General features: G+C 44.5%; 1 protein-coding gene across 1 annotated transcript in view; it reads left to right on the top strand.

The window, feature by feature from the left end:
• OLA1 (Obg like ATPase 1) overlaps positions 1-17496 on the top strand; it is a 713352-nt gene that overhangs the window by 397739 nt on the left and 298117 nt on the right. The window contains exon 5 of the mRNA XM_086956152.1: positions 11867-12042. Coding sequence (XP_086812278.1) covers positions 11867-12042 — 176 coding nt within the window. The remainder of the gene's footprint in view (positions 1-11866; positions 12043-17496) is intronic.

Raw genomic sequence — 17496 nt, 5'->3', positions numbered from 1 at the left:
ATCAATTTTGGTTTATGGTAAAGTATAGTAAGTGGCATCCTTAAGGTTTTTATTAATTTTTCGGGAATATATTTGCAGTAGAGAACACACACATACTCCACAACTGCAGCGCTGCAGATTATCTTAGTTAAATTGTGAGATACAGTCAATGGATGGATTCAGTTGTTTTCAAATTTTCCGAGTAGTAAAATGATTACTCTTCGTACATTGGGATTTATACTCCGAATACAAATTGCACATGGCAAGGATAACAATAGCATTCAAAACAAATCTGTAGAGCACTTTGTTCAGATGTTTTTAAGAGTATGTGGCAAGAAGAACAAATGAACCATAAGTTATTTTCTGTGGGTACATTTTGCCACATGTTTGCTGAATTTGTCTTCTAAAAAAGCGTTGTTGGTCTAATTTCAGTAAGCTCCTAGGGATAAATTCCAGAATTACTAAGACGCTGCTTTTTGAGTGGGTCTGCATCGATGAGACCTGCTCCGGTCATGGTTCGCCAGAGGAACAGAGGTGAACCCATGCCTTATCTCATGGGTGCTTGCAAAACATTTTCCCTGGGGACATAAGTATGGTCTGTGGTGTGCCAGAGAGCTGCATTGATGCCAGCTGGTTGGGAGTGGGACTTTGAGAGGGGTGTAAGGTGGGAGAAGGGGGAAGCGAAACATGCACACGTCACTTGCCTGTTAGTTCACTATTGGCATTTTTTCAGGGTAGGAAGAGGAATGAACGTTTCTACATCCATTGTTTAAAACTGTTGCTTGAATAAAATATTTCTCTATTCAGCGATATAATCTGATGTACTAAGATTAAACACTTCTGCATGTTAATAAATTAAACTTTTTAAAATGTAAGAGACTTTACACATTTGTGACATGCGGTCTTTAAAAATGAATGTGTTTCTAAATTTAAGTGGTGCACAACAACGTATTTGCTTCTCTTCCTTTACTTCAGTTGGAACGTGAATAAATGCTTACCCGCTTATTTACTTCATTCTGAATGTTAGTGCTCTCTCAAGCAAACGCAGCCCAGTGCTTCTGTTCACCAGTGGGCTTTAATGTGAAGGTCATGAGGGCTGCAGGAAGCCCCCGGGCCGTACTTGAAGTATCACTACCTTTGCCAAACCTTATTATCCCATTTCTAAATATTACAGTTCGTTTTAAGGATCTGCAGCATTTTTTTTTTAATTCAAAAGAACAGAACTCTTTCCTCTAATTATACATGTCTGTATCACAGTTTATCTGACCTCCACTAAACCATTACTGTTTGAATATCGAAATACTAGGTTAAGGTTTACTTTTTCTGCTGTCAGCGAGCTTCACTGTGGGTCTTCTTTTTACGTGAATCTTATGACTGAGTAACTGTGTCAATATAGGAATTGCTTTCAGACGCCTGTTTTGTGAAAATAGACTCAGCCCACTAGTCATATTTTCTCTAAATCCATGTATCATTCAAGTGCAAAAACGAAGATTGTCTTTTTTTTCAATACTGATATTGTTTTACTCTTAAAAAAAATTATAATATTAAGTGACAGTCATAGACGTATAGTATAGCACAAGTGTTTTGTCTGTAAACAGATCTTGGTGATTTTCACTCATGATTCTGATAACATTCAACTACTGTTTTCAATTCCCGAGCTGTACAGGAATGATATTCAGGGTTTGGACGCGGACATGGCTTGCTCTCTTAAGCTACTAGGATCAGCATCTCTATTTTTTTGTGACTAAAGAAAGGGATAGCGCGACATCTACACTTGTGTACAATTACGTCATTTTTAATAGATTCGCTGAGTATGTTGTTATATTACGTGCTTTTTATTGATAAAATTGCAATGTTTGAATCTCTAAGTAATGATTTACCCAATGGTCTATTCCAGATTTGGTTGAGCTATTAAGATATGTTGTTTATGACAAATGTGCATTACATTTTGTAATACCTCAAGGTGGCTCTTAGTGTCGTGAACACGTTTACCTCTTTAAATCTTTATCTATGACCGCGTAGTTAAGTACAGCATTTGCATGTTACTGCCACTGTTGATGCATTTTCTTATTTTGGTTAGCAGTGTAGGTCATTTACTCTGCAAACCGCTCAACAGTCTGAAATAACAGAAACATTTCATTACTTTATTCAGAGCAAGAAAACAATCTTATACCTTTCTTGACGTTGTGAATATACATTTGTTTTAGTGTAAAAAAAAGTTAACAACTTTCACTATTACAATCCCTGTATTTGAAAACACTCTTATTTAGATTGTTACACGTTTCCGTACCTAAAGCTCTGTTGATTTATTTTTAATTCTTGTTGTTTAGAAGGGGTTTTGATTTGTTAGTTGTGACTATCATTTAAAGGCTAACCCTTAAAAAGAAATGCTTGCTCCTTTGCCAGATTTCTAAATGCTTTCTAGAACGTTTTGATCTTTTTACATTTCAAATTTTGACGTGCTTATTCCTTGCTCTGGTTTCTACTTGAATTGTGCTGCCGCGTGAAAGCAAAGGCTGCTTGAATTATGTTGCCACACATTCTTTTAAAGTCAGTACACATGTTTCAGTAATATCTGGTTGTTTTACTCTTATGTTTCCAGTTGGCAATTTGAAATTATGGTTTCTACTGCACTTTAAATATCTGATAATAGCATGCGTTTCTAATAAGGGCCAGCACCATTTTGTTCAAATAGTGTGAATGGTTGTCACTCATCAATGACAAATGCACCTTCATCTGCTTCTCTGATGGCTCCCTAAAAACATACCCTCAAATCAGGCTGATGAAATTAGCTGCTGTGTAAATTGTGTGTCTGAGTGGTTCATTATCTAATCACCGCCAGAACCACAGTGATAAAGTAGATTGAAGCAGCGAAGAGGTCTGCTAGATTCGTCAAGCCTTGCTTTTCTCTAGACCCCGTTTTCCATGGTAACCTTTATTAGTGGTAGGAAGAACTTCCAAATGCTGCGCTTCCTTCTAGACTTTTAATTATGTGAGCCGCAGATGCAGAAAACAACGCCATATTTGTATCCCTAGGTAAACCATTTCAATCACAAAATAATTGTGTTAGTATTGCACCAATATCAGTATGTAATTGCCCCGTTTCTGTGTCACCAAGTCACTGACCCGTTTCAGTAGGTTGACACTGAGCGAATGGCATACATAGGATCTGTTCTACTTTTATTAATAATAATACATAGTCATTACATTCTACATTGGCTTGGGCGATTTTCACAGAGCATTCTTGACAGTTTTTGCCTGCTTCATAGCACTTTCCTCTGCCTAGTGGGTGTTAACTGATGTATGTGAAATAATAGAAAAACGAAAACTGAGAAACAACATTGTAAGAAACGAATTCACGGAAAACAAATTTATATAAAAAAAAAATTTAAATACAAAAAAATCGAAATTAATGCATTTAAATAAAAAGTACATTTATGGGAAAAATCCAATATTACGTTAAAGTTGGGTGGAGATTAGTGGTAGTGACGGGCTTATGTTTATGGGTGAGCGGTTTTTAGGGCTCATGGATGTATGGAGTTCAGGGATAGAAAAGGATTTTAGAGTTCAATAATGGGTGCAGATTAGGGGTGATGGATTTTTGGTGGTCAGGGATGGGTGCAGTGCATGGCTGATAAATGGATTTTATGGTTCAGGAAGTGATGGAGGTTATGGGTTGTGAGTTCTGAGGGTCAAGGATGAATGAAGTTTATGGACCGGAAACTTACAGGGTCAGACATGAGTTGAATTTAGGCTGGTTATGGGATGAGGCCAGGGGATCAAGGATGTGTGGGCTAAGAAGAGTTTAAGTTTTCTGGGTTGGGTATTGTTCAAGGGTGTAGAGCGTTTTGTAGGGGTCAGGAATGTGTGAAGTTTAGGGGTGGTGAGGGCTTTTAAAGATTCAAGGATGGGAAAGGGAGGGTTTTCAGTTTCATGAATAGGTGGAATATAGGGATAATGAGTGTTTTTAGGTTTTGGAGATGGGTGGAGTTTAGGTGTTCAGGGATGGGTGACGTTTAGGGTTCAGAGATCGGTGTAGTTTAAGTATGATGAGTTGTTTTTAAGGGGCAATGATGGCTTGTGCTTAGGAGTTGTGAGGGAAATTTGCTTTGCTCACATTGACTCTTTGTATAGTGTATCAACAAAACATTCTAAACAAAATCACAGCCCCAGCAGGCAAAACCTTGCGCAAGGAAAGTCTGAGGCTTAAGAAGAGCAACTCGGACAATACATGACCACTTTCATGGCCATAAAAATGGAGCTTCCTGGCTAAACTGGATCCCAGCATCAGTTTATAAACATGATTCCGAGTTTTGGTCTTGCTTCCTGGAAAATCTGTTCAAAGTGTGCATGATTTCCAATTTCATTCTTTCATCCTGGCAAGGCTCAGTTCTACACCCCAATTACAACAAGCATTTACAAGGCAATGGTCTCGGCATTATCAAAGGTAGAGCTATTGGCATTGCTCAGGACATTATTTTTCATTTTTTTTAAAAAAACATAAATAAATGGTATTGTCATTTACGATGGCAATAGGTGAGCATTAGAGCATATATTCGCGGACACAGAGCCACACACACAGAAAGCCACACACACACACACACACACACACACACACACAGCCCCCCCCCCACACACACACAGCCCCCCCCCCCCCACACACACACACACAGAACCCCACGCTTCATTAACATCGTCATCCTTCACGGAGAGCCGCACCCCGGGGATGGCCGGGCAGCTCCTCTGGCTGGAAGAGAATTGGGGGGTTGGGGGAGTAATCCCAGGCAGAAGTGCGAGGTGCTCTCTTACCTCACTGGCCAATCTCCGGAGGCCCGGGTACTGGGCTGTGTGTCAGGTGGCGGAGGACAAAGCTCTGGTGCCTGCAGTGCTTAGCTTAGCTGTGCTCTCCGGGGATCATCTGCCCCCACTCCCTGCAGGTCTGTCTGTGTAATGACACATGGGGTGTAAAACGGCCACTCTGGTTGTGTGTTAGCCTATCACAAGAGCACTCGTAATGCGTGCAACACACAGGCACACAGATCATTACTGCTTGCTGTAAAGTCATGGCATTGCCGTCAGTGATAACAAGTGAAGATCCTGTAATGGCATCACTGTACATTATGCACACCGCAATGTCATCAGTATCCAACCTGCACTTGTAACTTCATCATACTGCGCACTTGTAATGCCATCATAGTCCAAGATGCACGCTTGTAATGTTATCATAGTGCACACGTGTAATTTCATCACTGCCCATAACGCACACTTGTAATTTCATAACGCACGCTAGTAATTTAATTATAGTCCATGATGCACGTTTGTAATGCTATCGTAATGCAGGCTTCACATTTCATCATTGCCCATAATGCACGCTTGTCATTTCATCATAGTCCATGATGCACGCTTGTCATTTCATCATAATGCACGCTTCGAAATTCATCACTGCCACTAATGCACGCTTCGAATTTCATGACTGCCAATAATGCACGCTTCGAATTTCATCACTGCCAATAATGTACGCTTCGAATTTCATCATTGTTCGAGATAGGCGGATGTCTTGTATAGGCACAACGTCAAACACCACATGGATCTACACTTATTTTAGGGATTTGCAAGGAGATTTTTTTTTTATTATTCTAACTCTAGACTGAGTAAACCCCTGAACAAGCGCTCGCCATTTTTTGAAGCTTAGCCCTGTTCTTTTCAGACTGGGGGTCGTGTTTTTTGTTGAGTGACGGATGACGACACAGTGAGAAAAAACGCAAAAAACACGCCCCCGAATCGGGAAAAGACAGGGCTTAAAGGGAGTGATGCCCCTCTCCTCCAATGGCTGGCCAGCATTTACGAGGCCAGCCAATGGAGAAGAGGGGCGGGTTCAAGCCCCGTACTAAGAAACATTAAATCTCTGGACCGAACTGCGCAAGCGCAAGCGCAGCCTACAGTCCTCAACCTAAAAAATGAGTTTGGTTTAGGTATCACCGTGCAAGATGAATGCTTTTCAAAGCACAAAGGAATTATAGAAGTAAACAACACGTGAATTTAAAGGCAATGTGAAATATGAACAGTTTCAAACTGAACTCCCATTCATATAGACTCGTGGAAGTCCTTGGAAGCTGTAGTCGCCAAGTAAGAGCGCAACTGGGAATTAACCATTTTGAGAAAGTTTGTGGCGTGTTCTGTTTTTAAACTTGGTTTCCCCTCATCTCATGCTGGTGAGATGGGCCTGTGGGGAGCGCCGCCTGTTGAGCTCAGACTACAACCTCCATGGCTGAGACGGGTGCTGTACCACGGGGCTGGCTAATCTGTTCATGCTGCCAAGGAGCATGCTTCGATCGTTACTGAGTTAAACAATGGAGCCTGATCCGAGAGGCGAGGAAGCATACGCTCCATAAAGCCCCATTAAACGCCTGTGATTTATTAACTGCGCTCCATCAACTTCTTATGTACAGTTGTCATTGGTTTAAAATGCTTTTAACATTTCACCTGCATCAGTAACATAGGAAATGCATAGGCATTAATGTGGAAAAGTCAACTATTATCCCGATGTAGCAGGGGAAAAAAATACCAATGGCTACAAATAGATCGGCACATGTAAAGCTGGTAGACAAAAAGGAATGCAAGCGTACAACAGCTGGCACAAAGTTTGTGTACAAATATATTTATGAAAGACCTTCGCAAAACCAGAAGGAGGAGCAGATAGACACCAGTGATGACAAAAATAAGGCACTTTTTTTACGCACAGTGACAAAAACAAACAGAGAAAAGGCATGCATGTTTAGAGGCCGTGGGCCGGGTATGAAATACGACAACAATGACAGAGATACATACAAGAAAGCTTTGTCAAGCTACAAAAAACTCATAATTGCAGAAAAATTTAACTTTTATAGTACACAAATAGAACTAGCTCAAAACTCGAGCAAACAGCTATATCAGGTGGTTAAAAAATTAGCCAATCAACCAGCTCTTGCCACCACAGAGCCATCTCAAATTTTCTGCAATAAGGTAGCGGAATTTTTCAAGGCAAAGGTCAAAGACATCTTTAACAACTTTACTAAAAGAACTATCACTGATTCAGCCTGCATGGAGATCCCTCTCACGTCCCCTAAGCCAAACTTTGAGGCGTTCTCCCCACTATCCCAACTGTCTATGAAAGAACTTATGAACACTGTTAAGTCAGGATCACCTTTGGGTCAATGCCCCCCATTCATCCTCAAACCATTATCCAATCTGATAGCCCCGGTGCTCACTAACACCTGTAATGCCATGTTTCGGACAGGGAACTACCCCTCTATCTGGAAAAAGGCCACTGTAAAACCTCTCTTAAAAAAATCGACCCTAAATCCATTAGAGCCTAAAAGCTATCGCCCTATTGCCTCGCTCCCCTACCCATCAAAAATTTTTGAAAAGGCAATGAACTTACAGCTGTCGAACTATATTGATCAGAACGATCTGATGGATGACACCCAGTTTGGGTTCAGGAAGGACCACGGGACTGAGACTGCTCTGATAAAGGCAGCAGAGGAGGTCAGGATAATCATGGACCAGGGTGGTGCAGCGGTCCTAATACTGTTGGATTTGTCTGCAGCCTTCGACACGGTCGATCATACCATCTTGATCGACCGTGTCGCTGCAATAGGCATTCAGGGCAAAGCCAAAGCACTCCTGGCATCCTTCCTGGCTGATAGAGAGCAGTCTGTGAAGATGGGGAGTTATTACTCTCCTGATTTCACTCTGCCTTGTGGAGTCCCCCAAGGCTCCTTACTAAGTCCGACACTTTTTAACATCTACGTGTCGGACTTGGCGAGGGTGATCAAGTCATTTGGTATTGGACTGACCTCATACGCTGATGACACCCAGCTGGTCCTGGCGATCCACAAAAATGGAGGAGCAGTGGCCGCGAACTTCCAGGAGGGTATGAGAGCCATCAGTACCTGGATGGATCAGAATTGTCTAAAGTTAAATTCTGACAAGACTGAGGTCATGGTATTTGGTGAGCTGACCCCGTCTTGGTCCCCAGTTTGGTGGCCTTCGGAGTTAGGAACACCTCCATCACCAGTATCCAAAGTTAGGAATATGGGGGTTCTATTCGACAACAAGCTAACTTTTGTCAGCCATGCCAACGCAGTGGTCTCAGCCTCCTTTTTTACCCTAAGAATGGTAAAGAAATTGCTTCCATTTCTTCCCCCAAATGCAGGCAAGATTCTAATGTCCACTTTGGTATTGTCTAAGGTGGACTATTGCAATGGCCTACTGTTGAACGCGCAGGAGCAAGTTTTGAACAAATTACAGCTTGTTCAAAATGCTGCCGCAAGGATTCTAACCGGCACACCGAAGTATTCATCTATTTCTCCCATCATTCGTCAACTACATTGGTTGCCGGTTAGAAGCCGTACGAAGTTTAAGGCCTTGTGTATCACATATAAGGCATTGAACAACATTGGACCAGAATTTTTTAAAAAGGCCATTTGTCTTTACACGCCTAGTCGAACATTACGTTCATCTGCAGCCCAACAGCTTCAAATCCCACGCACAAAAAAAGCCATATGGGGAGACAAATGCTTTGTGGTTGCCGCTTCTAAACTGTGGAACCTGCTCCCTCTCTACATCAAACTTAGCCCATCACTGCTAACATTCCGAAAGCATCTTAAAACCTGGCTTTTTAATCAGTAAACTCCCAATAGAAACCCCTTTGCAATCTGTAAGCTCTAGCGCCGAGACACCGGAAGGTATTTGTCCGCTATAGAAATTTTATAAATAAAAATAAATCCAGTGACAGTGTAAAGAGTGCAGATTGCCGGCACAGATCGGCATGTAGAGCCGGTTAAATGCAAACAGCAAGGACCATCCGTGTAGAAGAACAAACATGAGCGGTCTGTAACCATATGCAGAATAAACATGCACTCTGCATGACAGCACAGGAGGAGCAGTCTATCAAGGCACGTAGTGCTGAGGCATATGTATACTGCAAAATAAATGTCTTCAGTATATATATATATATATATAAATATATATATATATATATATCCTGTATTTTTAAGACCCACAGAATCAGCCCTAGAAGCATGTAGAAACAGAGAGTACGTTTGCACGCAATCGAAGATTAGTTACCTGTAAGGGTACACGAGACACAGGCGAAGCCTTAACAAAATATCTACTCATGAGATCTATGTTTGTGCACAGCCAGACAATCTATGCATATGCACAATGAATAAGTAGTTAGCACATGTACAGACTGAGCCTAAGGAGTGTAAGAGCAGAGAGAAAGTTATCTGTGCATGGTCAAGATGAAGTAGCAAGCTGTACATATACAAACAGTTACAGTATCGATACTTGCGCATTGTATCAAACATACGCAAAGCATGAGCAATCAGTAGGGGAGAACAGAGCTACCGCAAGCAGACACAATAGCATCACAACATCAGTCCATGCATCACATAGAGATACACTTTCCTTGTAAACAAGGAGCTTTTGCCGTCTGAACAGGTCTACATATGTACACATTGTGGTAGCTGTACGCGCATGCAAGGACTGTAAAATAAAGTCACTCGGCTGTGGCTAGGACTCTATGCTTGAAAGCATGGCCCATTAGCAGTTCGTACCAAGCATTCTATACATGCACTTTCCGATCAGTCTGTGCATGCGCTGTTTACACGCATAGGTGGTGCGAGGCAAGTTTACATGCTAAAGGTGCTGTAATAGACCCTGAAGGCCAGTCTCATCGTCTCATCGTCACAGAGTGCAGTGTGCGTGCAGTTGGCCTTGGTAATCAGTGCGAGGCACACCGCTCTTTGTACAGCCCCTGCAGCCAGGAAGATGCCAGAGAGCCGCCGCACAACGTGCTCCAGGACAAAGGCTGGGGCCTCGGGAAACACAAAGAGTGAGGGGCGCCCTCCAGCCCTGAACTCGCCCAAAAGTTCCTGCACGCGCTGTAAGGTGACACCACGGGCGCAAACACATTCATTCTATACATGCAGACTCGCAAGACGAAGGGTGGCCGCGACACGAGGTAACACAGCAACGGCACCCTGGTCCCCCAACCGCCTCGGACCACAGCCCCGCGACCGCCGCCCACCTCCCGCCCTTAATCGAGCAACACACGGCCAGCAGGAGGAGCAACCCACCTCCCACACCTAGTCAGGCAGCACCCGGAACCGAGGACCTCAACAAAACAAGCATCCCTCAGACACGGGGACATGAGCGCCTGCAGAGCCAGAAGACACACAACCACGTTTCTCCGAGGCGAGGCAGGAATGCCTAGGAGAAACCAGCGTCTTTTTTCAGATTCGGGGCGTGGTTTTTGTTCTCTCCTCTTCCCCTTGGCTGGAAGGTAAAATTCCAGCCAATGGGAAGAGGAGAGAACAAAAACAAGAAAGAAGAGAAAAAACACGCCCCCGAATCTGGAAAAGACGGGTCTTGAACCGAGTGACGCCCCTCTCCTCCAATGGCTGACCTCCGTTTAGGAAGCCAGCCAATGGAGAAGAGGGGCGGGTTCAAGCCCACTACTAAGAAACATTAAATCTCGGGCTGCGCGAGCACTGCTGCGTGGTGCAACGCTAGTCCGAGACCTAAAAAGTGACAAGTGGCACTGCCAGATATCTTTAGTCTCCTAGCCCTCCTCGATGTCGAGACTAAATATTTTGCATCACTGTTTTTAAAGGACTTGGAAACATGAGCAATCTAATATCTTTTAATTAAACTGGTTTCCGACCTTTTTCTGTCTGACATCCTCGTGGCCTTAAGAATGCTTGTTACAATCCAGTTAAGAAAGAACAAGTCATTATATTGCTGCTTTATAGACTATAGCAATGCCTTTGACCACGTTAACCACCACCTTCTTTGCTCCAAGATTAACGCCTGGTAAATTCCAGAGGTATTACTATGTGGCATCCAGCTGCTTTGCTCGGACACATGGGCCAGTGTTGAACTGGGAAACAATACTGTAGTCTTAGATAAACACTGCACAAGGCATTAAACAAGGCTGTGTATTAATTAGATCCATCTCTTTTTAATCTGATGATGTGCGATTTGGTTCCAGCGTTGAATTCAGTAACTAGCCATGCTACAAAATTGTGAAAGCAACATATTTCTTCTTATCTACACAAACAATGCTGTTCTATTTAGTCAAATGCCGATGGGCCTATAAAAACTGAGCCCTGTCTTATAAACCATTGTAGCTTAAATGGAATGACAATCAACTATAAAAAAACAAATGTTGTGATATTTGGCAGGAAAAAGAAAAACAAGCATTTACAATGCAATAGGTCTCGGGATATTTAAGTTTGAGCTATTGGCATTGCTAATATTGCAACACCAACTGCAAAAAAAAGTCTATAAACTGTAGGCCAAAAAAATGTGTATTTATTTTTGTAGTGGCATGCTGCGCTTTAGATGAATATGTTTAAAAGTAAAGTGCGCCATACTGCGATTGCGACAATAGTTAATTGTGGATGCGTTAGCAATTGATGTGTGCGCTGGTGGTGTTTGTGCCTGTAGAAATTGTGCACTGGTGTGTGTGTGTGTGTGTGTTAGTGTGTGGATCAAGTGGGTTCGGTATAAAAGAGGTATGAAATAACCTATGCTGTTCGTGTGTGTGTGTTTGTGCGTCTTTCTGAACCACGATAGCTGCTTTAGAGAGCTTGGAGCAACTAGTTTATGTCTGCATCTGTTTAACTAAGAAGTGAAGCATATTGATGAAACCAACAGACATTTTATGATTCTTCGTTTAGTCCTGCAGCATTCTTACACTTTTCTTACAAAAAGCCTAGGCTTTGACCAAGTCAACAAGCCAAAACAAAGTGTGCCGTACGTGTATTTACTTGATATCTCATCATTTTGTTTCTCGTTGTAGTATGTTATCTAACTTCCGTACATGCTCTTTGCTTTGTAGGAGCATTTGAGGATGAAGATATCATTCACATTGAAGGATCGGTGAACCCTGTGCGTGACATTGAGATAATACATGAGGAACTTCGCCTTAAGGATGAAGAAATGATCTTGCCCATAATAGACAAGCTCGAAAAAGTCGCAGTCCGAGGAGGGGATAAGAAATTAAAACCTGAATATGTAAGTTAAATGTTGATGTTTTCCAGCCGTCTTTGTGAGTAGCGTCCACAAGCCAATTTATTTCCACATTCATTTTAACAAGGTTGAATGTAAAGTAAGTTCATTATTTTATGTGTTTTAATGTGATTCGTGGTCAAAGGGCACCTGCACAAAAAATCATTAGTGGAACTGCCTCCTCTGGTGCTGACCTAAGGTGACAGTGACAGGCTAATGAAAGTGCTTCTCCTATGCCTCGTTCAACGGAGTAATGGGCAGATTGTATTATGAGGTGGCCCATGTTGATGCACAGTATTACGCAGCGTCAAAGCAGAGAATATTTGTAGTGAGTGACATTCATAAGCAGACTCTAAGATTATAGAATGTCTCCTTAGAGAATTGATTAACACTTATTACATTTATGAGTAGGAAAATTATTCTTGCCGGCAAAATATATTAAAGCACTCTATTCTGGTGGTGTGAGCAGCCAGTAGTTGATATCTGACAGCATACTGCGCACAGAAGAGTAAAAGGAGGAAGACTTGGTGCATGGATGGCACTAGTGCCACAGATGCACCAGAGTAGATCACTCCATAATGTACAAGTCCGCTCCAGATGCTGCCATCCATTGATGAGGCACAGAGCTGGATTGATCTAGAGATGGGTATCGGAAGCCGCCCCTGAATACTAACAGTAGAGATTTTGTGTGTAACTTGCAGCAATTAGATTGTAAAAACTGGTGATATCGCTGTGAGGACCGTATAGGTTGATGAATGTTAGTGGAGTACCTCCTATTGCTGTGTGTGGTACAGGATAACGGTCTTCCCCGTCTGCTACTTTATGGATATGTTGAACTGCCACCTGTTAGTATTTTCATAGTATATCCCACACAATTGGGAAGAGTAAGACAAAATGTTAAAATGCATAGGCCATCGAAGGGAGACTGTAGCCTGAGCTGTGGAGGAAAGATCTCTTTTAATGCTTTGTTGCTAGAATACCGTTAAATAGCAGACAGCAAAATGATATTCATGGGGAAATATGCCCCTGACCCTGCTTATTGGATGGGGGAAATGGGCGACTGTAAAGAACTCTGGCCAAAATGGAATGTGGGTCATTACAACGCGTACAAATACAATATGTACCATTACAATGTGTGTATTAGTACGCATTTACAATTACAATGAGATACCATTACTACGCAAAACTTTTACCACGACTATGCCTGTACCACGCATGCCATTGCAACGCAAAAACTTGCGTGGCAAAGGAATAGTCGTGGTAAAAGTTTCTAAGGTAAGTGACAGTCCTCTCACTACATTTACACTACCCAGCACGACCCCCCTCCAGTACCCTAAACCCTAACACACTAAGCTACAGTACACATACACCACAACACTACCCTAAAACACTACCCCAGCACGACCCCTACACTACACAAACACCACAACACTACCCTAAACCCTAAAACACTACCACCAGCACGACCCCCTACACAAACCCCCCAAAACTACCCTAAACTCTAAAAAAAAAAACTGCCCTACACATGCACCACAACACTACCCTAAAACACTACCCCCAGCACGACCCCTACACTACACAAACACCACTACACTACCCTAAAACATTACCTCCAGCACGACCCCCAGTCCTGTCCCTACACTCAAACACTACCCAGCATGACCCCCCTACACTACCCTAAACCACTACCCTACAATACATATACACCACAACACTACCCTAAACCCTAAAACACTACCCCAGCACGACCCCCTACACTACACAAACACTACCCTTAACCCTTAAAAAATAAATCCCCACCCTACGCCCAATCCTCCTTACCTCTCTCTCCTCGTGGTTCCTCTCATCATCTCCTGGGACCTTCTTCATGTCATCTCTGAGGGGCGGTGAAGGTCGTTGTCCGGAAACAGCCTTGGTTTCCTCATAATAACATGGATCGCTTTTTAGGTCTCGCCTGTCGATGCGCATGCGCATCGAGCAAGCGAGACTATAGGGGCTCATCAACTCTTTATCTAACTGCAAGGAATCGTGGCGATTCCTTGCAGTGCCCGTGACTTTTAAGGTCAATGCGCATGCGCATTAAGCTTATGCGCATGCGCATTGACCTTAAAAGTCACGGGCGCGTGCACGTCCGTGTTTGTTTACCCTTGCCTACTCTCTCTCTCCCCTCTCCGCCCCCGTTCCGCCCCCTCCCCTTCCCGCCGTGTCGCATTTCTCCTCCCCCCTCCCCTCTCTTCTCTAAGGCTTGTTTATTTATCTTACCCGCCGTGTCTCTGCTGCTTCCCCCTGTCCTGTCTCTCCTCCTCTCTCTCTCTATACCCTCCCCCTCCTCCCCACCACTCCCATCAAGTCCCTCTGGCCCTTCCCTCCTCCCCGGACCCCTCCTCCCCTGCCCCCTTCAGCAATCTCCTCGTAGGCTGCACCGCATGGTCCACCGGCGTGAGGCACGCAGCCCCAGACACTCAGAGGGAAATTGGGAAAGGACATTTGAGCAGCCCACTCGCTCTCCTGACTGAACACCAGGCTTTTAACAGGAAGATTGATTTTATATTCTTAAGAAGCAGACAATGTGTAAAATCGTTCAACATGGCATTTGTTTGCCCTTAAACTGTTTCACCTTTAGGAGACCGGAGCAGGAGCCGACACCTGGGGCTGAAAGCTCACTATACCTTAGTGCTTGGCAAAAATGGAAGGAACCTCCGAGGAAGAAGAAAACATGGATTTCCATCTATGCCAGAATCAGCATGTTGAATCCACACACTTGAGCTATTTTAGTCTCTTGCATCAAACTCAATCCCAGCTGCCCCTTGCACATGTGAGGAGAGGTGAGAACGAGGGTAGATGGGATAGCATGCTGGCAATGCCACTCGCGCCGAAATGGAGCTTTAGACAAAGGGACATCGGTTTGGTACGAACCTGCGCAGTGTGCTTGTTTGCACTGCAGTGCTGTTTTACATAGCAGGACAGTTTGATTTCTGCCAGGATAGTGGTATCTACACGTACCTAGTGTGGTCTCTTGCATGAGTCTGGGCTCTGCATGCTAAAGTAATGTGGATTTTGGCATGCCACTCCTGCTTTACATGCACAGCCGACACATGCTGGCACGGCACTGGTGTTTTATGTATTGCAGGACAGTTTGATTTCTGCCAGGATAGTGGTATCTACACGTACCTAGTGTGGTCTCTTGCATGAGTCTGGGCTCTGCATGCTAAAGTAATGTGGATTTTGGCATGCCACTCCTGCTTTACATGCACAGCCGACACATGCTGGCACGGCACTGGTGTTTTATGTATTGTAGAAACAGCCATTTAAGTGTGTGGTTTTAATACTAAAGAAATGCAAACTCCAGGTTATGTGAGTACTACGTTGAAGTCAAAGGATAAGGTATGCCCGCCCGCATTATATGTAACCTTCACCACGTTTAGCACCACGGCTCCCTGACAAAAGTGTGTCCTCCACCTAAGGAATGGCACTGCCTTTGATGAGCATCAGCGACCACGTCTGGCTGTCCTAGATTTCGAAAATTCTATTTAGAAGATTCTGATATATGTGAGTGGCACACCCGACACATTGGCATGTTTAGCAATCGAACATTGGGAGCAGAGAAACTTTAGTTGAACTTTTGACGAGCATTACACTAGCGTAAAATGTAACACGCACCTATGTATTTATCTTTGTATATTATTTTGTATCTGGCATACTTCTGGCTTGGAAAAATAGTTCAATTGAATACTGACATAAGAACTGAACTGGATTTTTCATTGTTACACATTCAGAACATACAGAATTCTAACTCCTACGAGTCGTTAGCTAATTAATCTATTTTAAACAAAGTATACCATACTGCACAGACCCGCTCCGCCCCCTCCCCTTCCCGCCGTCTCGCATTTCCCCTGTCGCACTTCTCCTCCCCCTCCCCTCTCTTCCCTCCAGCTTGTTTTTTGTTTATTTGACCCGCTCCGCCCCCTCCCCTTCCCGCCGTGTCGCATTTCTCCTCCCCCCTCCCCTCTCTTCCCTCCGGCTTTTTTTTTTTTTTTTTATTTCACCCGCCGTGTCTCCGATTTTTTCGCTCTCCTCCCCCCTCCCCTCTCTTCCCTCCGGCTGCTCTCCCCCGGCCAGTCCATGGACGAAGAGCCCTCTCACATGCCTCGTCTCTCCACCCCGGGCACGCCAACCATGATAACCTCCTTGTCCACCTTAACTGCTCCATGGCCTTCAGTGAGAGTCCTCTCCTACAGTCACCACCTCCAAATGCCGCTGCTGACCACTTCATAGATTCTCAAACATGCTCAGTCCCCACGCTGTGGTCCCCCATGTCTCCACCCCATGCTGCACTGGTTTCATAAATGCGACTGCTCAGATCCAGCAGCATCGACATACCCCGGTGAGGACTTCCTCTTATGCCGCTAGGGTTCCAACCTCACTCCATTTCAGCAAGAATCCATGTTCCATCCCTGGTCTTGGCTCTTAAAAACTACACGTATCATTTCAAGGCGTGCAGTGCAATTGGTTGAATATCTAAGTAAACCCAGACTACAACTCCCAGAGTGCAATAGGTTTACAGATAAACCACAGAACTGGACATGAAACAAGGTAGTAACTAAATTATCAAATCCCTCCAGCTAGTGCCAACGATCTTGCTCGAATTCTTCGTCCACTTGGTTAGCTCTCAGCAAATTTTCCTTTAAAAATGATGTCCCACCTACTAGCTTAAAACCACACATGTCAAAACCCACCCTTTACTCACCCTCACTCACCCTCAACCCCTCACCCTCACTCACCCTCAACCCCTCACCCACACCATCACTCGCCTTCACTCGCCTTCACTCGCCTTCACTCGCCCTCACTCGCCCTCACTCGCCCTCACTCGCCCTCACTCACCCTCACTCACCCTCACTCACCCTCACTCTCTCACCCTCACCCACCCTCACCCACCCTCACCCACCCTCACCCACCCTCACCCACCCTCACTCACTCTCACTCACCCTCACTCACTCTCACTCACCCTCACTCACTCTCACTCACCCTCACTCACCCTCACTCACCCTCACTCACTCTCACTCACTCTCCCTCACCCACCCACCCTCTCACTCACCCTCACTCTCCCTCACCCTCCCTCACTCACCCTCCCTCCCTCACCCTCACCCTCACCCTCCCTCACCCTCCCTCACTCACCCTCACTCACCTCACTCACCCTCACTCACTCTCTCACCCTCACCCTCACTCACCCTCACTCACCCTCACCCACCCTCACTCTCACTCACTCCTCACCTCACCCTCACTCACCCTCACTCTCACTCACCCTCACTCTCACTCCCCTCACTCCACTCACCCTCACTCTCACCCCTCACTCTCTCACCCTCACTCTCTCACCCTCACTCTCTCACCCTCACCTCACCCCACCCTCACCCACCCTCACCCTCACCCACCCTCACTCACTCTCACTCACCCTCACTCACC

Source organism: Lissotriton vulgaris, chromosome 2_1 (assembly GCF_964263255.1).
Source record: "Lissotriton vulgaris chromosome 2_1, aLisVul1.2, whole genome shotgun sequence".
NCBI lineage: Eukaryota > Metazoa > Chordata > Amphibia > Caudata > Salamandridae > Lissotriton > Lissotriton vulgaris.
The sequence above is the reverse complement of the archived record's forward strand: the minus strand, read 5'-3'. Positions and strand labels throughout refer to the sequence as shown.